General features: G+C 44.9%; 1 protein-coding gene across 6 annotated transcripts; it reads left to right on the top strand.

The window, feature by feature from the left end:
• Positions 1–3,140: 3,140 nt before the first annotated feature.
• Positions 3,141–20,470, top strand: LOC147032397 (carbohydrate sulfotransferase 7-like). 6 transcript variants are annotated; one of them, XM_085869989.1, is made up of 7 exons: positions 3,141–3,384; positions 3,700–3,885; positions 7,797–8,003; positions 10,382–10,522; positions 10,657–10,803; positions 17,193–17,645; positions 18,975–20,470. In XM_085869989.1, the coding sequence occupies exons 1-7, from the start codon at positions 3,382–3,384 to the stop codon at positions 19,164–19,166; spliced, it is 1,329 nt and encodes a 442-aa protein (XP_085726115.1). In that variant the 5' UTR covers positions 3,141–3,381; the 3' UTR covers positions 19,167–20,470. The 6 variants fall into 6 exon arrangements, with proteins under 6 accessions (XP_085726115.1, XP_085726118.1, XP_085726114.1 ...); XM_085869992.1 differs by having other exon boundaries at positions 3,147–3,413; XM_085869988.1 differs by having other exon boundaries at positions 3,149–3,384; positions 7,794–8,003.
• Positions 20,471–25,365: the final 4,895 nt, after the last annotated feature.

Here is a 25,365-nt window from a genome sequence, read left to right as displayed (position 1 = left end):
GATGGTAAGGACAGTAAATGGGGACTAACACGAATTCAGAGTGGAGGTTGGTCTCCACCAAGGTTCTGCACTGAGTCCCTTCGCTTTTGTTAGGGTGATTACACCATCAGTGAGAGAGAACTGTAGGAGCTACTGTTCGCATACGACATAGTCATAACAGCAGAGTTAAAGGAAGAACGAGAGAGGAATGTTAGAATAGCAAGAAAGCTTGGGGAGGCAGGGATTGAGGTTTAATGCTGGACAGACAGGTGGTTATGGTGTGAATTAAGACTGGACCAGAAATGGTCAATATTGGAGATGGAAGAGGTGAAGAGCTGAAACAAGTGGACAAATTCAAATACCTTCACTCAGCACTAAAGAAAGATGGAGGTTACGACATGGAAGTACGAGAAGGGGATGTGCTTGAGCAGTAGAGCAGGTTTTTTGGGATACGCACGCTGATGCCGTCCGGTGCAGTTGCAGAATCTGAGTTGAGGGTTGCTCGACACTTCTCCACCTTCTCAGACAAAAAACAGAGTCCAGGAGCAGTTGGGTACGACTTGGAAAGATGGGTACGACTGGGAAGATTGGAGGTGTGGTGGGGTGGGATGGGGTGGGGTGAGGAGGATGCAGAGAGGTTGGACATGAAGTGGGGAGATAATGAAGAGGAGGAAACAAGGGCTGGGGTTGGGAGAATATTATGTGATATGATATTATGGGGGCACAAAAGATATTATGTGGGGGAGAGTAATGAAATTGAGGGGTTTGACACAATTAATGGATGTGAAGGGGAATTGACTGTCATGTGCAGATAAGTTCTGCAAACTGGACTTCTCAAAATTCCCAATCTGGATATACAGAGACAGACATCATGGGAGGGGTATAATGAATGGTTGTTGAAGGCACAGAGGAAAACAGTGCTGTAGATACGGTTGATGGACCAAGCATATACAAGTGACACAGGTTTGGGAGCCGCGTGAAGAATAAAAAAGAAGAAGAAGAAGAGAATAAAGATAATTAGTCCTGATGAAGAAGAAGAGCACATTGGGTATTCCTGACATAAGTAATGAAAGTAAAGCATCTATCTATAATTCCAGCAATCTGTGTGTGTGTGTGTGTGTGTGTGTGTCTGTGACCGCTGTTTCTCGACATCCACTGGTCCGATCTAATTGAAACTTGCTAGGTATATTGCTGGGGACCTGAGTATGTACCTTTTCAAGGTTTGATATTAATCGGACAAGTGGTTCCCAAGTTATGGCCATTTATTTACCAAACCAATGACAGGACACGTTGCTGCGTAGGCGTGGCCGTTGGGGAAGAGATCCTCAGCCACGTTCCCCATTACAGGTTACAACGTATGGACTTCCGGATAGTGATGACTTAATGTATTCTAATAATTTCTCGATTTCTTATGCGCATTTATAGATAAACACAATGCCCCAATCCAGTCGTCGTTTACGAGAGCGAAGGAACGGCCTGTGTGTTTGTTTGAAAGTTTTTTTTTTCTTGCACGTATGGCCACGCACGTGTGGGCACGCGAGAGCGAAGGAATGGCCTGTGTGGTTGTTTCTGGCACGCGGGGTTTTTTTTTTTGCACGTACGGGCACGTACGTACGGGCACGTGAGAGCGAAGGAACGACCTGTGTGGTTGTTTCTGGCACGCGGTTTTTAATTTTTTTTGCACGTATGGCCACGCACGTACGAGCACGCGAGAGCGAAGGAATGGCGTGTGTGGTTGTTTTTTTTTTTGTTTTTTTTTGCACGTACGGCCATGCACGTATGGGCACGCACTAGTTTATAAAATGTCATTAAAAGCTTTTAAATTAAGAAGCAATTCAGTCAATCAAGATTCAGTTTGGTTATGTTGAGAAAAGGGAGTTAAGAATGAATGAAGGAAGGAAGGAAATAGAAGCAGAATGAGTTCATGTTTTTGGGGATTTTTTTTGAGTGAAAAGTGATTCTTTTCTCTTCCATCCTCCGTCATCAGTAAAAGTTCCATCTCCAACTTACTTTTGGACCAACATTTATTTCTCCGGGATGACCTTGACAAAGCAACTATTTCGATTGAAAACAACTCCTCTAACACTAAAGGAGGATCAAAATGGAGGGAGTCTTCGATAAATAAGGGATGTGGGGATAATGAGGGCTTGGGGAGGACATGGGGTGGAAAATATGGATACACAAGCAAACTCCCAGGAAGGAAAACTTGGAACATTGGAAAGAGGTGGAATATGGGATTTCCAAGGTCATCGATTACAGCATTTGCGAAACTGTAAAAACATGACACAAGCCAAGCATTTATTATTATTTTTAATAAGCCAAGCCTTTACATACAAAATAATAAATATTGTTGTTATTATTACTTAATGTGATACTTGTTTTCCTTCCCTAATGTTGGCGTGCTAATGGTACAACCTGTTCTTACAAGGACTAGTTTTACTGCATTCCTAAAGAGTGTACGTCCTTGTTCATGGCAGGGTGTATAAGGGATCCGGTGGGGGATTCATGGCAAGGTTTTTTCGGGATCAGGTGGGGGATTCATGGCAGGGTGTATTAGGGATCAGGTGGGGGATTCATGGCAGGGTGTATAAGGGATCAGGTGGGGGATTCATGGCAGGGTGTATTAGAGATCAGGTGGGGGATTCATGGCAGGGTGTATTAGGGATCAGGTGGGGGATTCATGGCAGGGTGTATTAGGGATCCGGTGGGGGATTCATGGCAGGGTGTATTAGGGATCCGGTGGGGGATTCATGGCAGGGTGTATTAGGGATCAGGGGGGGGATTCATGGGAGGGTGTATTAGGGATCAGGTGGGGGATGCATGGCAGGGTGTATTCGGGATCAGGTGGGGGATTCATGGCAGGGTGTATTAGGGATCCGGTGGGGGATTCATGGCAGGGTGTATTAGAGATCAGGTGGGGGATTCATGGCAGGGTGTATTAGGGATCAGGTGGGGGATTCATGGCAGGGTGTATTAGAGATCAGGTGGGGGATTCATGGCAGGGTGTATTAGGGATCAGGTGGGGGATTCATGGCAGGGTTTTTTCGGGATCAGGTGGGGGATTCATGGCAGGGTGTATTAGGGATCCGGTGGGGGATTCATGGCAGGGTGTATTAGAGATCAGGTGGAGGAGTGTGAGATGACATTGATGACGTTTCGTGGATTATTCCTTCAGAAAAGCGGTCTCGCTTTGTATTGCGAGGGTTGCAGTGCGAGTACACTTTCCACTTTGATCCAGCATAACCAGACGGACAGGCCCTTTGAAATGTTCACGTCAATTGAAGCATTTCACAATGACGTCACGTTTAGAACACAGTGTCAAATATCATGAATATGGGAGGAGAAAGAGTGAGATCGACTTGCAGTAGGTGCCAGACTGGAGGAGATTCCTGATTAGATGTGATGGTAATTGGAACTCAGCAATAATTAATAAGGTACTCATGACTGACGTGCATGGCATTATTCTGGTGCTGATGATGTCAAGTTATTTTGTTTATTTTCTTTTGTTATCATTCGTCGGCTCCGCTTTAATGTCGGCCGACTGTTTGTCTGCGGCAAGACGATTCTGCTTGCCTTGATCTGCTCAAATTGATTATGTACATATGTCCACCTCGGACAGACTGTCTGCTGTGTAGTCTTCTTTCCATCATATATGCTGTGCATGGCAATTCTCTTCGTCTCTCGTGGTATTAAACTGCAACCCATGTCGGAATGTCACAGATATCCTCCAGTCCCGCGTCCATGGCCCGGCGCCGTGTCGTGCCCTCGTGGCTGCCGTGCCTCGTGCTGCCGTGCTTAGCGTTCCTGTTCGTCGTGGTCAGCCTGCGCATGCTGCTTGTCCCAGATACTCCGTGCAATAAGGACTCGGAACGTGCCTCGGCTCGGCGACTCTTCCATGAAAACACGGTAAGAGATGCCGCAACGCATTTACCTTCGGCCTATTCATTCCGCTGATGCTCCGTTTTCATTCCCTTCGGTGGTTGTAATTCCTTCATCCTGCAATGAACACTGTTTTGATATCCGACTTGGTTAACGGCATCAGATTATACAGGGCCAAATCACTTTGTGGTACTTTGGGGAAACTACACTACTACTGATGGTGTGAGTCATCGCTTTCGACGAATCTCTCCCCTTCGTTGGTGTGCTCAATAAGCGATGGCTGTGTCGTCCAGTGCTTGACCCACAGCGTCCACTGCAAGCATCGCAGGTATAAGCTGTTCCTTGCGGAGGTGGACGATGGCAGGTTTTCTTTTCTTGTGTCCCACATCCAAAGTGGTCCAGGCCTTTGCGGCAAATGTTATGCCAAGCTGATCTGTTTGTGGCCTGATGTTCCCAGGTGCAAACTGGAATGGCACACTACTTGAGTGTACATTTAAGGACATCCTTATAATGCGTCCTTTGTCCACCACGTGACCGTTTACCAAATTTAAGTTGGCTGTAGAAAAGCGCTTTCGGGATTCTAGGGTCTTCCATACGTGTGAAGTGTCCTGACCAGAGAAGCTGGGCTTGCAGCAGGAAATACTCAATTCCTTGAATGCGACAGCAGTCTGGGGTAGAGGTGTTAAGTATTCTGTCTAGCCAGGTGATGCCAAGAATCTTACGAAGGCATCGCATATGGAATTGATCACGGCGTTTGATATGATGACGATCCGGTGTCCAAGATTCGCATCCGAACAGAAGTGTTGATCGGACAACCGCACGATTGACACTAATCTTGGTGTCCAGGCGAATACTCCCAAACCTCTCTGTTGTGAACTTTGCCACTTCCAGAATGTAAGAGAACTTATTATATCATTCTGGGGACAAACTTCCAGCCCTTTAAATATCACGTGTGTGTGCGTGTGCGTGCGTGCGTGTGCATGCGCGCTCTGACTTGGGATTTAGTTTCTTGTCCTTAGTACTGTGGATTAATAATTGCATGCATTGTGTTGTCTATTTTGTCTTAAATTCCATTACCTTTTGTCTTGTGTGCATGTGCAATTAAATTATTTATTTCTAACTTCTCACATGCACATGTGGTTTCTGCCATCTTTCCCACATTGACCGATTAGGTTGATTGAAAACTCCTGAAGGGAAATTGGTTAATTCGGATTATCCCTTTGTTTGGCTAAATGTGTGTTTAGACATGAGCACGAACAGAGGCTTGTCACACGAGACTGCGTCACTGCCATCGTCCAAATTAAGCCTTAAACCGGTTCGTCGCAGGATATTAACTCCCGGTGTGTATGATTCCCATTTTATATCACCTGCGGTTTTTGGTAGTAGTTAGACACATGATACTATATTTTAATACCTCCCATATCCAGAACTGTCTCCCCACTTGTTTACCACTAATATTCCCTGTCCACTTTTAAGCCTTCGTGATATCTAATATGTTTCAGACATACCTGGTGTGGAAAGGCTCGATCTTCCTGAAGATATATCTCTTGTTGGTTCCTGTCTCAACCTCATACAACAGCACATTAAACACAACATCACAGTAAACTAGTCTTGTCATCTCCAAGGAAAGATCATTGTCCCTGAATACAGGGCCTTTGTATGTCGCCAAGCATTGTTCTAGCACACAAAATCCTGTCTGCTATGTTCTTTGAGATTACCACCATGCGTTTCAATAATTGCCTTGGGGTATATGAGGTCATTCAAGCCTGGTGGTGCCTTAACGGTTAAGGTGGTTGGCTGAAGATCTCAGAGATCTTAAGGTCCAGATTTTAAGCCCGTGTCGTGCCATAAATAACAGCAGTGGTGGGTCAACTCAGCCTGTCACCCTTCCGAGGTCCACAAAATGGGTACCATCTCTGGGGAAAAATGAGCCATAAGAGTATCCTGTGCTGGAGTGGTGACCTGTCCAGGATTGTGCCCCTGAGCCAATGAAACTGACTCAGCAGCCCTATGTGTGTGGTGACGTGAAAGGAATGCTTTTTAAAAAATATGAAGCCAGTTATTATCTTGATGACTTCTCTGATGTACACTGGCTATGTGTCCTCCTCACCTCCACCCCCCCCCATTTCCCAATACCAGCACCTTCGGTTATAGCATGCTCATCATTAATCCCCACTCTGATGTCACCTCATCAAGAATATCAGCTGCTCTCTCTGTACTCTCTCTCTCTCTCTCTGGTTGTACACACTGCAACTAAACAAAAACAATAGTGTTGCAGTTATTCGAGTCGGTTCACCCACTAATCGAGCACTACGTTTATGCACCACATCTACCCTGAAGGGTTGGCAGGGTTTCCCCCAACTCTCATTCATCAGATTGAAATAAAGATTAAAGAGTGTTGGGGCAACAGGACAACCTTGGGTCAAACGACTCTTGAAATCAAATCCTTGTGTTACGTTTCCATAAACTGTGACTTCTGCATTCATATCACCATCACCTCTGAACGACCATTTCTTCCTCTATTTTTGGAGATTGGTCAGTTGATGGCTTATCTCCTTTTGGTTCTTTGATTGTTGGATTAATGAGCTTTTGCTCCAAGTCTTTCACGAACCAGCTGGCCAGGCCTGACGTCAAACTTAAAGTGCAGAAATTTGGATTTTTTTATTTTATTTAACGGAGCCAGTGATAACTCACCTACTCTTCATGAAGGATTGAGTGGGATCTTTAACATCCACCAGCTAATGCGAGCAGACACCCAGCTTCATGTCCATCTGAGGGACACCCTGCCTGTGAATTGCCAATCCAACAGTTTATAATGAAGCCTGGTGTTATCTTAGCGGTTAGAGTGGTTGGCTTGGGATCTTATGGTCCTGAGTTTGAGCCCCTGTTCGCCGTTGAATTAACACCAGGTGAGGTTGACTCAGCCTGTCATCCTTCCGAGGTCGGCAAAATGAGCACCAGTGTACTGGTAATCGGGGCATTGCATCAGCGGCATAGTCACGCCTTCAACCAATGATGCGACCAACAGCCACAGGCTGCACACAAAGAAAAGGTTTATAATCGGGTTGTGGTTCGAACCAGAACTAGACAGCTCAAAGGTAAATGTGCTACACCTGTGCAATCCGACAGGGTGGTGATGCATCATAATACAGCACAGGACACAAGTTAAAGCAAATGTTGTGCTGAGAAGTAACTCTCCAACAGTGATCTTCCAAATGCAATTTCCACTCTCTGCACATCCATGTTCACCACAAACATTCACCCTTTCAAACGCCCTGTGTTCCCTCTGCTTGTACCACTCACTTTACTATTACACCTTGAATATGGCCACCTTTCTACATTCCAGTCAAACAGTGAAACTGGCCACTGGCTCAATAGTGACTTGGCCAATGGCATCTCTGGCAGGATTCCACTTGGTTGCTGCTCACCAGTACAATGGGATTTATCCATCATGGGGTTTGAACTGTACACATGAGGCAGCTCTTGCATAACCATTCGCTTTATCCCAACATACTCGCACCGAAGTAATCGCAGTTGGTAAATATGAATAAGGGGGTGACATGCTTTGTCCACTAATGTCACCCCCTTCTTCATACCTCAGGGATCCTCAATGTGGCCTTTCACAGTGCCTGGGAAATTTGACAAAGTCGTCTGATTTCACAACCCCCAATCAAGCATTGCTGAATCTAGATTCTACCAAATAATTCAAAAGTCTTCATGGTTAGCTTCACATATTATGTCAATGGAAAAAGGACAAGTTTGTGTTCTCAAGAGGTTGAACGAGGAAGAACAAAAAGACAAAAAGAGATGTCAGACTTCAACATTGCAACATCATAGTAAAAATATTGTCACAAAAAAAAACGAATGTTAAATGAAGATGTCAGACCCCTCATCCAAACTCGTAACATCATGTCGTGAGGGTTTTGCGTTTGCAGCAGGGCACACAGCAGAAGCAATTGCTGCTGATGAGCACATGGCGCTCGGGTTCATCCTTTGTGGGTGAAATGTTCAACCAGCACCCACACGTGTTCTACGTGTTTGAGCCGCTTTGGCACGTGTGGCACGCGCTGTACCCGACCGGAGCGGCGGCCATGCATGGGGCGGCACGAGACGCTCTCTCTGCTCTACAACACTGTGACTTCCAGGTCAGGACGTGGCGCGTGGGGTCCCTCATGTTCCTCATCCCCAATTGTACTTTGTTATTTACTAATTATATTATTATACTTTGTTTAAGTGTTTGTTTCATTTTAAATATTGTTATCGCTATTTACAAAGTGACCATATTTCTTTCAAACCCTGCACATTATTTTCCTGAAATCAGTGCGGGTGTTATTATTCATGCAGTCAAATTAAAACAGTAAAAGTTTATAATTGACAAAAGCTGGCCTTACTGCACCTGCCCTGCTTCTTCTTCTTCCTCCTCACTTCAACATCTGCCATGACGAAGGCAAATGGATACTTGCCGAAACGTCGGCTTTAGCGACTAGTAATTCCAGCTTTTTCAATGATAAACTTTCACTGCATTATTTAACTGTTTAAAACGTGCAGTTTATCTTTACCATTCTTTTCAGAACGTTAATTACTTCTGTCACCGAAGGTGGACGCAAGGTATGTTACGACGGAGGTTAAAAATTTATGGACGGATTCCCGACGAAACTTGGTGGACAGGTTGGGTGTTTAACAAGGACAAATTGATTAGATATTGGTGAAGATCCGGATCCTGTCTGGATACATTTTTTTTTTTAATTGCCTAAGCGAGTGTTCACCATTGAGATATTGGGCCAAAAACGATATCTATATCTATACCTAATATATACAGCTCTTTCTAAGCACTGACTCACTGGCTGATACTAAAGATCAGTGCCTTCCGGGTGATGGAGAAGGCTGAAAGTTTGCGTGCTGATGGATATCGAAGCCAGTACACTGGAATAAAAAAAAAACTTTTTGCAGAAGCATTAGACAATATCTATAAATGAAAATATAACTAAATGAAAAAAAAAAAAACGAAAAACCCAGGTGAGCGGACAATGGGGAAGCATGGTAATATTGTGCGCCAATGGACATCGAAGCCGATACACCAGGAAAAATTATAGAACCGTCGGAAAGTATCCGTAAATGAAAATATAAATAAATGAAAAATCAAATGCAGGTGAACAACCCGAGACTGGGGAAGGACGCTTCCTTATTGCTTTCAATGTGTAAGCACACCCCACTAATATATACAAATATATCATGATATTTCAAAACTTTGTGGATGAATTCAGATGAAACCTTGTGGACAGGCTGGGTGTGTATGACAAAGATGATTTAAGGATCACAATATAGCACTTTTGAAATGAATTTGTGAGAATTATCTCCACCACTCCTTCAACCCCATCTACCCCTCCACCCCCAAACAAGGTTTGGAAGAGTGTTGAATTAAGAACTGATCTTGCTGGTGAAGGTTAGCATTGATCTGTGTCAACAGACAGGTAGAACAATGGATTAAATCGGCAGGACGTTGACCGAGGTATGTGAACTACCGTGGGAAGTAAGGAGATGCTGACGTCTTCATCGGAGCAAGACTAAGGATTTAACTCCTGAAACGTTAGCTAATTCCTTCAAAACGTTTCAGGCCAACCCGCTTCCCAGTGAACATGTTCGAGTATATTGGCCTGAGGAAGCTCACGGGGATGCGGGTGAAGTGTCCATCGCCTCAGAACGAGTCTACCTTTGCTTTTGTATTACTTAAATTAGCAGAGTAGATCTTGTGACTTTTTGGTTGGATGCGCCTTTTTCTTTAAAAAAAAAAAAATAAGATATTAGCCTTGGTACTGAAGGTGTCTTTTCAACCGGGCGTAGTGGCGTGCACCTGTAATCCGGCTACTCGGAGGCTTGGGTTGGAGGATCGCTTGAGGACGGGCGCTCTGCGCTGGGCCACGCTATGAGAGGGTGTAGGGCAGCCCGGAATCATGGCGAAACCCAATCCTTATCTCTATGTCGTAAGAGGCGACCAGGGTTGCGTCAGGAAGGGCATCCGGCGTAAAACCTATGCCAAATCAGGATGCGGATCATCACTGATGATTCACTGTGGCGACCCCTAAACGGGAGCAGCCGAAAGAAGAACAACAACACAACTGAAGATGTCTTTTCATTGTGTTGTGTCCATTGTAGTCTCAGAATAGCTTGGCTCGGTTCACTTCTATGACTTGGTATTGTAAACATACGTAGATGGTTTTTTTAATGTTATTTTTTTTCATTATGACCATCGTAAGTAAGTCAAGCTCACAAGGCAGCCTCACAGAAGTGTACCAAGGAGTAGAAAAATGACTCGTGCATTATATTTCGGCTTTGTCAATTGGATGTACTGCATTACAGTTCAACCACACAACTTATCTCTCAACTTACCTGTTTTCACTTAGGACATTTTTCCTTTCCAAAGATCCTCTCTTCCCTCCACCAGTCATCCAAAAATGGTGCTCATATTTAAATATGCTGATCTTTCAAGCTTCACTCATTGCCTTCTTTGCACACCAACCCACAGGTTTTGGATATGTACAAGAAGGCTGAGCCCAACATCACGAGCAGAGATCTGTTCCACTGGGAAAACTCCCGCGCACTTTGCTCTCGCCCTTTATGCGAGCAGGCTGCGGATTCGTGGCATGCCAGTCTCGTGAACACCAAGGTTATTTTCGACACTCAGCTCATCCAAATCAATTGATCTAATCCAAGTCAATTTATGTCTATTTTTCTTACGTACACCCGTTTACGTTTTCTTCTTTTCTTTTTCTTTCTTTAAACCATTTAATCCAAAACCAGGAGTGCGAGCGAACGTGCCCTCCAAGAGACATGAATGCTGTGGGGTCAGAATGTGCAAAACGTGCTGCTGTAGTGATCAAAACTGTCCGGATAATGGACCTTAATGTCCTCAAAACTCTGATCACTGACCCGAGACTCAAGATCAAGGTACGTGAACCTTTGATAGAGGCACAGCAAGATTCTAAACACATTACTTTACGTCAAGAAGTTTAAATGATTTTTATGTTCTAAAATGTATTGTTGCGGTTTTGTAAAACCACATGTCTCCAAGGCAATGGCACACAACATACAGTGATCCCAAGGCAGTTATTTCTTTAGTATGTGTATTCGTTAGTCCTTTCCATATGTCTAGTTTGTAAAGTGGAAAGATGCGTTGCATGGCACTCCTTCAGTTAGAGTTCTTTAACCTTCAATCTTTGCATTCTTTCGCCCCCTTACTCTCACATGAAAACACTCAAGCATGCACGCAAACCAAACAATAGAATCCAAGTGAGCCACACAGCGAGTGGTGCGTTTGCATTTGCACGCCAATTTTCCATTCCAAACCGCATGCCAATTCTCAACTGCCATTTCACCTTCGACCTTCATTCCGCTCACCAAACTATACCATGCCCACCACAACCACTTCATACGACGACTAAAATTCCCCTCAACAACCCACGCTTACATTTTCCATAATAAACGTGACCATTATTCACAACTTCGTTACAAGGAACTTCCACCTCTTTCCCACAATGCCACAACAGACTCTTACTTCACTACTAATGCCACAACATGTTTCCACTACTCTACAACCACCACAACTGCCACGCGGTCATCAAAGGGATGCAGAAGAGATGAAGGTCGGGTTATTCCTGGGCATAACTCAAAGCAGGAACGTGCGCTGGAGCTCGTTTAAGGACCCGTAGGAAGCACAGGGGATTTCCCTAAAATCCTACGTTTGAATGAAGGCCATCGCACGTTTGGGGCCAGAGAGCGCCTCCAAAAACCATGGCCCCGGTGCGTGCCCCTGTTTACAGGCGACTGAGCTGAATTTCGCACTCGGGGCCTGGCGGGGCGTGGCTACGACTGCTCTGGACCAAAAGGGAAGCTCAGCTTTTCTGAGAGCCTCTTTTGATCCAATGATTGGCTCCTCCCTTCGTCCAGGGCTCATAAAAGGAATGAATGCAGCTCATATTGAGAGAGTATTGCCGGAGACAGAGCTGGATGGTATCACCAGCAGCAGTATATCACCAGGGACAGAGCTGGAGAAATTGCCGAGAGCATCGCCGAGAGATCGCCGGGTACAGAGCCAAGCAGAAGATGCCAGAGCTCGTCAGACATCGGACCTCACTGGGGAGACATGTGGCATAAGGACAAGCGTCGAGTCGGCGTGACCAGGCCTTAGGCTGCATCCTGCAGCGACACTTAAACAGACAGACTCTTACACGATTTACGATCGGATATTTTCTCTCACCCATCTTTCCTCTACCATCTATCTCTCAACTCCCGTCGACGCAAAAGAGCAATCAATGCTGGCAAGCCCGACCAACTGTTCTTTTCAGAGCAAAACGAAAGAGCGCACTCAAGAGTGAACCGAACTAACCTGCACCTCACATTCTTCCTCTTACACTATGCTGCGCCCCATGTCGCATTACACTTGCACCTCTCAAGCATGCACCCTCGACACCCTCAGTATTTTCCCTTCTCCCCTTTCCCAAGCATTCTGGGTTGTGCAGGTCTGCCGACTGCACCAGGTATTGAGAGGTCGTTAACCCTCAATTGCTTCTTTCTCTCTGCGCTATCTCTAATTGTGTGTGTGTGTGTGTGTGTGTGTGTGTGTGTGTGTGTGTGTGTGTGTGTGTGTGTGTGTGTGTGTTTCGTCGCATAAGTTAAGACTGCACTGTCTTCTTTTGTAAATATTGTTTGCCTTTTGCCGCACCCCACAAATTCGTTGCTTTCCCCATTGTACATTTGCAATAAATCCCATACTGTGCCACATAATTTTCCTCGCTCCTGGTTTAAATAAATGTGTTTGTTAGAAATGTTCCCAACTCGTTTTTGTCTTTTCCTCCATTGGTCCAGCATGGCCCGCACTCAAGCTTAGCCGGGACGTTATTCCCCAAGAATCTGTTAAATAGCCGGTACGTGCTTGGCAGCTCTGCTCGACTGCACCTGATCCAGTAAGTCACCTAAATAACACAAGTACGTACCAAGGGCATGATTCCCCAATAATGAGATCACGTATCCTTAAGTAAATGGTTGTTCGATGGAGGACCCTAAGTCACATGGTCAAGTTGTTGGCATCCACGGTCGATTAGTGACCCGCAGTTATTCGTGTGCGACGGCCTGCGATTCCCAGTGAGTCCAGAGAGGAACCCAAGACAGCCCCTCCCTCGTGGTTCCCCTGCGACGCCGGGTCTGCGATAGTATTGCTCTTTATTGTTTTTGATTGAACTTGAAGGAGCATGAAATATTTGTTTTGAAAACAAATGAAACCTTGGTATGGGTTAGCCTGTGATAATATTTACCTCTGCCACCGAAAGTGGACGGGAGTTATGTTTTCACCCCGATTTGTCTGTTTTTCTAACTGTGAACAGAATATCTTAAAATGTTAGGGAGGGATTTGGATGAAATTTTGTGGACAGGTTGAGTTTGTGATGAGGATGAATTGATTAGATTTTGGTAAAGATCCAGGTCCCGATACAATAATTTTTAGGTTTTAGCATTGAGAAATAGGGCCCAAACGACAAAGCACTATATCTCGAAAAGTTATTGACAGATTCGGACAAATCTTGGGCACGTTGGGTTTGTGACAAGGATGAATTTATGATATTTTAGTGAGGATCTGGATATAGATATGGATTTCAGAAAATAATGCGATTCTTCACCATTGAGAGATAGGGATAAAAACGATATCCATTATAGCACGATATTTCGAAAAAGTTGTGTCCAGGTTGTGACAAAACTTGGTGGATGAGTTGGATAGGTGACAAGAACAAGCTGATTCAATTTCGCTTCATGTCCGGATGCAGACCTGGTGTATCACTGGGATACAAAACGTAAACTGTTTAGCCTGGCGGAGGTATGCGCCCCACCGAGCACCATCCTAATCCTACTTTTGATGAGTCTCGTTACAAGTTCAACTGCATTTGAAGTCATATCTGACTATAAAACCTTGCGTGATGCCAATAGCGCACGTCATACTTTTCTGAAATGGAGAAAGTGTTCGTAGTAACAACTGTGAGTCCCGTCTTCAATAATGTCAACACTAAATATATGTAATTTACAAGAGCAATTTCAATTTTTGCCGTGCCATCCAAGGCTAACTCCGCACATGTTTTTCTGACTTACTCTACTCTCCTAGCCAATGTGTGGCTCTCAATGCAATCCTTTCTTCTCTTCTCCCTGTCAAGGCTGGAGTGCATTGAGGCAGTGTTCTGGGACCAGTCCTATTCCTGATCTTCATCAATAATCTCTCCGACTCTGGAAAATCCTCTTTGTCTCTTTGCTGATGATTCCACCCTCTGTTGTACCATCCCTCATCCTTCGGATATGCAGGCTGTAGCCTCTTCCCTTTCCACAGACCTTGACAAAACTACAAGATGATCAAGCACTTGTAATATGTCTTTCAAGCCTGACAAATCTCACACTCTCACTCCGAAAGGACCTTCTGGTCATTCAAACTCCTGGGTCTCACCATCAGCCGTGATCTTTCTTGTACAAACCAAATTTCAATATTTGCCTCCAAAGCCAGCTGCCGGCTGGGCATCCTCCATCGCACAAAGTCCTCTCTTGGCACACCTGAACTTCTATCCACCTGCAAGGCCTTCATCCACAGCTTGATGGAGTACTGCTCTTCCCTGCCTCGCATTTTGCTCAGCTTGACAGCCTGGAAACCAAGGCCTTTAAGATCATTGGAATTCCCACGATGAAGCTCAGTCTATGAGCCCACCACCTCACCATTGCAGATAGGTTTGTGGTCTCTCTGTCTTCCACCACCTCTTTTCTGGTCTTGCACCCTCTGCTCTTTCCATGCTTTGTACTTTTGCAGGACACACTCCCTTTGTACCCCCGGCTTTTGCAGGACACACACGGTCCACCATCAACCCCCTCCTGGTGAAACTACTTAAATCGAGGATCACTGCTCACCTTCACTCATTGATTCCTCCTTTTTCCCCCACCTGTGGAACCAACTTCCACATTTTCGTTAATTCTTCCATCCAGGTCTTCGAGACAGCTATTTAACCACCATCTCAGATCATCCCCAATCCAAAACCAGATATTTTCTACCCTCATTAAGCCCTCTCCCCCATCTCATCCCAATCCCACCTCCTTCCAAATCCCCCCCCGAGAGTTTCCTTCTGTGTCCATCTTGTCCACCCTATGCATCCTCTCCTGTCCCTTATTCCTTCCTACACCCATTGTTTGTCCAAGTCTGCCTTTATCTTGGCCTTCAACTCTGCTGTTGGTGTTTTCCTCCTCTCTCAACTGTTCCTTTTTTATACGTCCGATACATATCGGGGCGTATTATGTGATACCGGTCGTCCATCCGTCCGTCTGTCCGTCCATTCCTGTCCGCACTCTAACTCCCAAAGTTTTCAACTTTTACGTTTCATATTTGGTACATAGGTACAGACTGTGGAGACGGTGTGTCGCGACATACATTCGTCATCTAAAGTGGTTGCCATGGCAACCAAGATGCTGTCTTCCATGTAGTAGCACAATTCTGTATATACCTTCTTGTTCGGGCGTATATTGTGCTCACTTCCACTCTTGTTCCTGTTGTGTCCTGATCCATTCAGTGTACTAATTCTCGCTCTTCCATGAGGCTCGACTATTAATACAAAAAAAAGAAGTATTTGGCTCAGTATCATTGCAAAATAAACTCTGCCAAATTGATACAGGAGTTAATGCTCATGGAGGAGCACATAATTAGCATGAGAGGGTCAATAGACTGACATGGGGGGCGGGGGGAAGTTGGAGAACACACATCACAGTAAATGATGGGGAGGCATGTGAACACAGGCATGTGAAAAAGGAGGTATAAAAAAAAAAAATTCTAAGTAGCCAAAGTGTAGGAGTGAGCGAGCTATCAATGGCACCCTGGTCAAATTAATGAAAACAATTCCTCCTCTCACCTACAATGGCATTATGTGCCCCTTGCAAAAACAACTGGAGTTCAGAAAACACCCGACGTTACTCTGACTTAACAAACAAGGACGTGGGCGTGGTCTACAAGCGGAAAATATGATTGGTCGTGAGGACGTAATATTTTGTCCAAGTCCTGCTAAACGGAAGGGTTTCAAAAGTGCTGAAAGGGCGATTTGTGTTCCTCAGTGTTCAAGTATGTAACTCAATTTGATCAAATATGTCACAAGTATGTAACCCGCAACACCTCTACCTGTGGCCGCCCTGTTTTTCCAGGTGTGTTCCAGACACGCGTATTTATGATCCAGACACTCATGTTACAGCTGCTTACCTTGCAATTGCAGTAAATTTGGTCTTCAGTTTGAGGGCCCGACCTGTGTCCCTGTGATGAGCTTCGCTTGCCCACCATCGGTGTGGCATTATAGAGTGTGTTGTGATTGCTTTTAGTTTACATTTTTGTTTGTGTAGAAATATTTTTGTGTCGTTTCTATCCTTGTCTGTCAACGTATTTCGTTTTTTTTTTTTTTTTGCTCTGTGAACTTTTCACAAGCACAGATGTTAATGGAAGAGCAAGACAACCTGTAACATGAAGACGAACTGGCCTCTGGCCTTCATAAACCTTTCTCACTAGTTTTGAAACACTCACTGCTTGAGTTACTCCAATTTGGACTGGAATACTTGACAAATCTGCCACATTCTTCTTCTTCTTCTTCTTCTTCTTCTTCCGTATGGCAGCTTGCTGCCGGGTAGCTATCATTTTGTTGGGGCACAGCTATGCCGCTGATGCTGTGCCCCGATACCATTACACTGGTACTCATTTTGCCAACCTCGGAAGGATGACAGGCTGAGCCAACCTCACCTGGTGTTAATTCAGTGGCCAACAGGGCTTGAACTCAAGACCCTAAGATCCCAAGCCAACCACTTTAACCACTGAGCCAACACCAGGTATCTGCCATATGACTATATGTGCATAATAAAGGTGAAGATATGGCGCTAGAACTTGTGCTGTTTCACAATTTATTGTCTATCTTAATCTTGAGGTTTTCTGGGTCACTTCACTCACAACGTGATTGGAATGTGGTTTCCGCCTTCAGGGGTGGTTGTGGTGTGCCCCTTCCCTTATCGGCGTGGCTTACCCTTCAGTAAGCCCCATTGTAAATCTTTACACATGCCCCTACCATTGTGGGTCAAAGCTCGAGGAGAGTTTACGTCCCACATAGGATGGTCGCAAGTATCATGGAATATTACCCTGTGGAACTGAGTATTTTGAGGATTGAAATCAGTTCATCGCATGCAAGATGAGCAACATGTCAAAATAAATAAATAAATAATCGTTCCACGTGAGAATGTATTACACTTTTGTAAACCCCTTAATTTGATTGTTTTTCCCCATGACTACTTCACAGGTCATACATCTTGTCCGGGACCCTCGGGCTGTCGCAAGTTCGCGACTAAAATCCAAGGAAGGACTGATCAGAGAGAGCCTGCAGGTCCTCCGTTACAGCAACTTGCATCCTCGACAAGACGAAGCAGAAGTTCCAAGAACCCCCGGAGGCTTAATGCATGCACCACCACCGCTACGTCACCGCATCCGTGGCTCAACAAGACTCAACGCTTTGGCTGCTCTCGGAGTTATTTGTGAAGGTCAGCATAGATCACTAGAGCTTGCCCTGCAACAACCTGAGTGGCTCCGTGGTCGGTACATGCTGGTGCGATATGAAGATGTGGTGCGCAGGCCAAAGCTGGCACTTTCTGCCATGTACAATTTCCTGGGCCTCACTCCAACTCCAGATCTCCTCAACTTCACCTTTGCCATGGTGCATGGCCAGCACTATGGAGATGAAGGAGATCCATTCCAGGTTAGTGTGAAAACTGCTTTGTCTTCCTGCCAACAAACCATAGAAGTATTACAAAAAAGTCAAAAGTCGTTTGTGTTCCCAACGTATTGTATCCATCAATTTTTTATATACACGCAGCACTGTTGGTTTTAAAAATGTGGTTTTCTTAAGGTCATGCATAAAAAAAACTGCATAAGTGTTGCTTTTGCTATTTTCTGACAATACTCCAAATTTACTTCTTCTTAGCTTTGACCACCACATAAGAACTCGCACTTGTTTTATATTTCAAAACTAGAGAGTTCATAAGGCATCTTGCTCCACGCTGTCTTGACAAACAAAGACACGGGTGGCGTCTCCAAGCGGCAAATTTGATTGGCCGTGATGACGTCATATTTTGTCCAAGTCCTGCTACATGGAAGGGTTTCAAAAGTGCTAAAAGGGTGATTTGTGTTCCTCAGTGTTCAAGTATGTAACTCAATTTGAATCAAATAAAGATTTTAAAGATCATAGAAAAAAGTTTTTTGGACATTTACTGCCATTGACGCCATGTCTTTTTCGCCACCAAATTTAACTTGTTACATTAGTTATTTCTGTCTGTTGTTTGTGTCCTTTATGAAGTCCTTAAAAACAGTAAGTTTCTTGTTTGGAATGATTTTCAATTTTGATTGACTGCCAGGCAGGCAGACCGTAAAATAATGATCTCACTCCTCTCTGTGTATGCGCAATCTGGACAAATTCAGAGCCAAAGTACTGTTAAACTCCAGGTCGGTTATCCGATTCGTTTTCAAAATAAAACATTCAATTGAAATCAAGTTATTCCTCAATCATAAACTGACTTTGTATACAGACAGACACATAGCAGTGAACCAATTGCTTAATCCTGGGCCTGTGTTTCGCTTTCCGTGCGAAAAATAAGGTGAATAAGAAGGGCACTCGGTAGAGCGCATACCCCCTGCCACATTATGCCTGATCCACGAGAACATATCGGGCCCAATACATTTTGAAATATCATGCTATATATCGTTTTTGGCCCTATCCCTCAATGGATCAGGATCCGGATCTTCAACACAATCGAATCAGTTCATCCTTGTCACACGCCGAACCAGTCCACAAAATTTCATCCGAATCCGTCCACAACTTTTTGATATATCCTGCACACAGACAGACAGACAGACAGACAGAGAGGGGTGAAAACATCACCTCCTTCACCTTCGGTGGCAGAGGCACAAAAACTATCTCCGGAGGAAGGAGGAAAAGAAGTGCATATTGAACTGTATCGACAAGATGCATACATGAACACCATCCTTTTGCCATTGTGGTAAAAGTAAATAAATGACTTCGTTTTTACAGGTGGGTTCCCTGGATGCACGTGCTGCTCTCTATGCCTGGCAAGAAAGGCTGTCACAAGACGAGGTCGTCGAAGTGGAGGCCGACTGCGGTAAAGTCATGGACCTGCTAGGATACAGACGTGTGGATGACACGGCACGCTTGCCCGATGGATCTCACAACCTATTCTTTGGTCGAGACTACTTTTATGCATAAGAGGAGCTTGCAATATCGTTTGCAGCATGTGGAAGGATACAATGAATGATGTTGTTGGGGCTACATAACATGAACTTTGACCTGCTGATGATTGAAAAGGGTTGAGAATTGTTTTTGCAATCTTGTGACAAAGAACCACAATGTACAGGTAGTGGAGAAAAATGGAAACACCAAGGTAAATGTGGGACACCAAGCAACGGCTTCCACACAGGTGTGGCCCATGTGTTAGTTAAGCAAATAACATCCCTGCATACTTAAGGTCGTGTATAAAAATGCAGCACAGGCCCCTGCTTGCCTATAATCATGGCTGCAAGGGGAGACCCCCCTCAATACCCCCATCCACGGAGCACATGTGGTCGCCCAATGGTTTGCTGAGCATGATACTGATGATGTCCATATGTCATGGCCTTCAGTCACCAGATCTAAAGGCAATTGAGCATTTATGGGATATTCTGGAATGATGTCATGGAAAGTGTTTTCCACCTCCATCAAACAGGTGTCAGTTGATTGGCTTTCTCATGGAAGAACGGTGCCGCGTCCGTCCTGCAGAATTCCAGATGCTGGTGAACTCTATGCCGCAGCGCATACCGGCCGTGCTGGGAGCATGCGGTTGCCCAATGCCCGAGTAAGTGACTTTAAATCGGTGTTTCCATTTTTTTTGTCCATTACCTGTATATTCAAGTCTGTTACCTCTGTTCGGTGTTTTAATGGGAAAACACGAATGGCAATAACAGCAAGTCTGTTGTTTCCCATGGACAAGCCGACTCTGCAGCGTTTCAGGGTGAAACGGGAAGGAAATTTCAGCACACCACGCATGCTGGTCAAATAGCACACTCAATTGATGTTGAGCATGTAGGTGAGTGACAAAGGGAGCCAGTGCTGGAGTCTGTGGTACTCTCCTCGGATGTATGACCCATGACACCACACAACACAATAGTGAGACCAAAATAAAATTCACAAAACCATCAATATCACCACTTCATCCATTTGTTACTCCCCATGGTCGCTTCTTGAGATTTGTTTCTTCATTAACCAATTAACCTCTGACTCGCTCAAGGTTTGTTACCTTCACCAGAGGATGGGCGTATTGCATTTGGGTCCACGTGTCTGTTTGTCTGCACAGAATGTGCTAAAGGAGGCCACAAATGCCACCTAATGGTAGCCAGGTTATCTTGTTTGTTTGTTTTTTTCTCAACCGAGTACCTCTATAAACTATGTATCATTAGAATGTGAGTACTGTATGTCTGTAAAGTATGTACGGAACAATAAAAATGTGAGTACGTTTATAAAATCGCACAAAACAAGTCTGGGTGAGGCTATGCAATCTTTGATTGCTCGTTGTAGTTTTATTTGCAAGTCTTCCTGAAGTCCGAGTTCAGTCAAAATGTGCACGTGATTAGAATGCCAAGTATAGTGCTTAGATGAAACGTTTACATTCAATGTTTATGTTTCAATGGGGTCCTTATGGCGAGTAGGATAGCCCAGAGGAATGCAGTTTCGTCTCTGAGCTGTCCACCCTACGTTCGAATCTCAGCTCAGCTCTCAGCTGTCTTCATGGTATTTCGCAAGGAGGATTGCAGGGCAATTCATCAATGTGCATGTGCCATCCCTTAGATGGATGGTCGACCGGGCATACTGTCTGCCAGCATAAGTTGGTGAACGTTAAAGATCCCATGGTGTCCTTTGCCAAGAGTCGGTGTGCTATCACCAGCACCCTGGACAAATTCCAAATTCCTGCTCCAACCTACAGGGGGAACTGCATCAGTGCCACTGCCATGCCTCCACAGAACTGATGCTATCCCACAGCCATGTTGTGCAGACAATTCGACGATGAAGGGGGTCCTTCCTGTTTCATTTTGAACATCGTGTTTTTGCTATCCAACTTGTACGGAACACAATCGCATGTAAATGTGTGGTGCAACTTCTGCAAGGTTGTGTAATGACATTTTAATAGTCAGAACAAGATCATGGATATGTGTGGGAATAGTTCCAGCTGTATTGGCTTCTGTCAAAGGCTTCAGGCTGTAACATAACAAAATGTGACAAAAGTCAAGGGGTGTGAATACTTTGTGAAGGTACTGTATAAGTGAAACACAAAGGCTTCTTAAAAAGGCAGCAACTCATCACTGCTTGAGTTATATGAGTGAAATAGGGCATTGCACTTGAAACCAAAAGCCTTTTCCTGTGGTCAAAAAGCCCGAAACCAAATCCTCGACACATGAAATTGTAACATATAACCTTCATGGTCGAGACTCGAGGCCTGTTTCCGAAAAAGCAATTGCCAATCATAAAAAGTCTAAATAATGGAAACTATTCATTTTACACACAATCCTCTAATTTCACACGCACTCCTTCAATTTCACACGCACTCCTTCAATCTCATGCGCACTCCTTCAATTTCACATGCACTCCTTCAATTTCACACGCACTCCTTCAATCTCACGCGCACTCCTTCAATTTCACGCGCACTCCTTTAATTTCACGCGCACTCCTTTAATTTCACGCGCACTCCTTTAATTTCACGCGCACTCCTTTAATTTCACGCGCACTCCTTTAATTTCACGCGCACTCCTTTAATTTCACGCGCACTCCTTTAATTCCACGCGCACTCCTTTAATTTCACGCGCACTCCTTTAATTTCACGCGCACTCCTTTAATTTCACGCGCACTCCTTTAATTTCACGCGCACTCCTTTAATTTCACGCGCACTCCTTTAATTTCACGCGCACTCCTTTAATTTCACATGCACTCCTTCAATTTCACACGCACTCCTTCAATCTCACGCGCACTCCTTCAATTTCACGCGCACTCCTTTAATTTCACGCGCACTCCTTTAATTTCACGCGCACTCCTTTAATTTCACGCGCACTCCTTTAATTTCACGCGCACTCCTTTAATTTCACGCGCACTCCTTTAATTTCACGCGCACTCCTTTAATTTCACGCGCACTCCTTTAATTTCACGCGCACTCCTTTAATTTCACGCGCACTCCTTTAATTTCACGCGCACTCCTTTAATTTCACGCGCACTCCTTTAATTTCACGCGCACTCCTTTAATTTCACGCGCACTCCTTTAATTTCACGCGCACTCCTTTAATTTCACGCGCACTCCTTTAATTTCACGCGCACTCCTTTAATTTCACGCGCACTCCTTCAATTTCACGCGCACTCCTTCAATCTCATGCGCACTCCTTCAATTTCACGCGCACTCCTTTAATTTCACGCGCACTCCTTTAATTTCACGCGCACTCCTTTAATTTCACGCGCACTCCTTCAATCTCACGCGCACTCCTTCAATCTCACGCGCACTCCTTCAATTTCACGCGCACTCCTTTAATTTCACGCGCACTCCTTTAATTTCACGCGCACTCCTTTAATTTCACGCGCACTCCTTTAATTTCACGCGCACTCCTTTAATTTCACGCGCACTCCTTTAATTTCACGCGCACTCCTTTAATTTCACGCGCACTCCTTTAATTTCACGCGCACTCCTTTAATTTCACGCGCACTCCTTTAATTTCACGCGCACTCCTTTAATTTCACGCGCACTCCTTTAATTTCACGCGCACTCCTTCAATTTCACGCGCACTCCTTCAATCTCATGCGCACTCCTTCAATTTCACGCGCACTCCTTTAATTTCACGCGCACTCCTTCAATTTCATGCGCACTCCTTCAATTTCACGCGCACTCCTTTAATTTCACGCGCACTCCTTTAATTTCACGCGCACTCCTTTAATTTCACGCGCACTCCTTTAATTCCACGCGCACTCCTTTAATTTCACGCGCACTCCTTTAATTTTACGCGCACTCCTTTAATTTCACGCGCACTCCTTTAATTTCACGCGCACTCCTTTAATTTCACGCGCACTCCTTTAATTTCACGCGCACTCCTTTAATTTCACACGCACTCCTTCAATTTCACACGCACTCCTTCAATCTCACGCGCACTCCTTCAATTTCACGCGCACTCCTTCAATTTCACGCGCACTCCTTCAATTTCACGCGCACTCCTTCAATTTCACGCGCACTCCTTTAATTTCACGCGCACTCCTTTAATTTCACGCGCACTCCTTTAATTTCACGCGCACTCCTTTAATTTCACGCGCACTCCTTTAATTTCACGCGCACTCCTTTAATTTCACGCGCACTCCTTTAATTCCACGCGCACTCCTTTAATTTCACGCGCACTCCTTTAATTTCACGCGCACTCCTTTAATTTCACGCGCACTCCTTTAATTTCACGCGCACTCCTTTAATTTCACGCGCACTCCTTTAATTTCACACGCACTCCTTCAATTTCACACGCACTCCTTCAATTTCACACGCACTCCTTCAATCTCACGCGCACTCCTTCAATTTCACGCGCACTCCTTCAATTTCACGCGCACTCCTTCAATTTCACGCGCACTCCTTTAATTTCACGCGCACTCCTTTAATTTCACGCGCACTCCTTTAATTTCACGCGCACTCCTTTAATTTCACGCGCACTCCTTTAATTTCACGCGCACTCCTTTATTTCCACGCGCACTCCTTTAATTTCACGCGCACTCCTTTAATTTCACGCGCACTCCTTTAATTTCACGCGCACTCCTTTAATTTCACGCGCACTCCTTTAATTTCACGCGCACTCCTTTAATTTCACGCGCACTCCTTTAATTTCACGCGCACTCCTTTAATTTCACACGCACTCCTTCAATTTCACACGCACTCCTTCAATCTCATGCGCACTCCTTCAATTTCACGCGCACTCCTTTAATTTCACGCGCACTCCTTCAATTTCATGCGCACTCCTTCAATTTCACGCGCACTCCTTTAATTTCACGCGCACTCCTTTAATTTCACGCGCACTCCTTTAATTTCACACGCACTCCTTCAATTTCACACGCACTCCTTCAATCTCATGCGCACTCCTTCAATTTCACGCGCACTCCTTTAATTTCACGCGCACTCCTTCAATTTCATGCGCACTCCTTCAATTTCACGCGCACTCCTTTAATTTCACGCGCACTCCTTTAATTTCACGCGCACTCCTTTAATTTCACGCGCACTCCTTTAATTTCACGCGCACTCCTTTAATTCCACGCGCACTCCTTTAATTTCACGCGCACTCCTTTAATTTCACGCGCACTCCTTTAATTTCACGCGCACTCCTTCAATTTCATGCGCACTCCTTTAATTTCACACGCACTCCTTTCATTTCATGTGCAGAACTCGAGATCGTTTGGAATGGGTTGAGGGAGACAATTTTTGTGTGCAATGAAATGATTAAATATTAGCTGAAGTACCAGCCCATTTGTTAGCTTCGTGGTTAGGGTGGTGGCTTGGGATCCTAGTGTTCTGAGTTTGAGCCCTGTTCCCTGTTGGATTAACACCAGGGGGTTGACTCAGCCTGTCATCCTTCTAAGGTTGGCAAAATGCGCACCAGTGGACTGGTAATGGTGGCGCTGCATCAGTGGCATAGCCGCACCCCTAACCAATGATGCAACCAGCAGCCAAAAAGGCTGTACATGAAGGGGGAGCTGAAGTACCTGGCATTGCCCCAGGAAATTCTATGCAATCTGCATTGAAATATTTCCTGGATGACAAATTTGGGAATGTTGGCCTTCTGCTTTTGTACGATTTACCAATCTTGTGTGTTTGCAAAATGTGCTTGGACTTTTATTGAAATGCTTCACCTTCTAAGGGTGCGCAACATGTTGCCCTGGAAGCTGCATGTCTTCCACATTGATCCTCAACCCAAGCCTGTGTCTGCTCTGTTGTCTCAGCTGACCTGGAGTCTACTCGTCTTGCACGTTTATCTTCAACCCAAGCCTGTGTCTGCTCTGTAGTTTCAACTGACTTGGAGGCTGCTTGTCTTGTGCATTGATCCTCAACCCGAGCCTGTGTCTGCTCTGTAGTCTCAGCTGACCTGGAAGCTGCTCGTTTTGCATGTTGATCCTCAAGCCGAGCCTGTGTCTGCTCTTGAGTCTCAAGTGACCTGAAGACTGCCATTCTCTTTGCAACTGATTTGTTTCTGCCCATCATGGGTGTTTTTTTTTTGGTGTTATTTGGCAGTATTTATAATGTAAACAAGGTGGGTTAAGATATTTCTTAATGGAAGTGTTCCCTTGGGAGTTCCAGTTGTGCTCTGGCAAGCATTTTACCATATCAATCTTCATGATGCAGTGGATTAAAGTTTAAAAAGCAGACGACTCCTAC

The sequence above is a fragment of the Eptatretus burgeri genome, chromosome 2, assembly GCF_056783735.1.
Source record: "Eptatretus burgeri isolate ZD-2024b chromosome 2, Ebu_testis_v1, whole genome shotgun sequence".
Lineage (NCBI taxonomy): Eukaryota > Metazoa > Chordata > Myxini > Myxiniformes > Myxinidae > Eptatretus > Eptatretus burgeri.
This window is presented reverse-complemented; position numbering and strand designations above follow the sequence as displayed.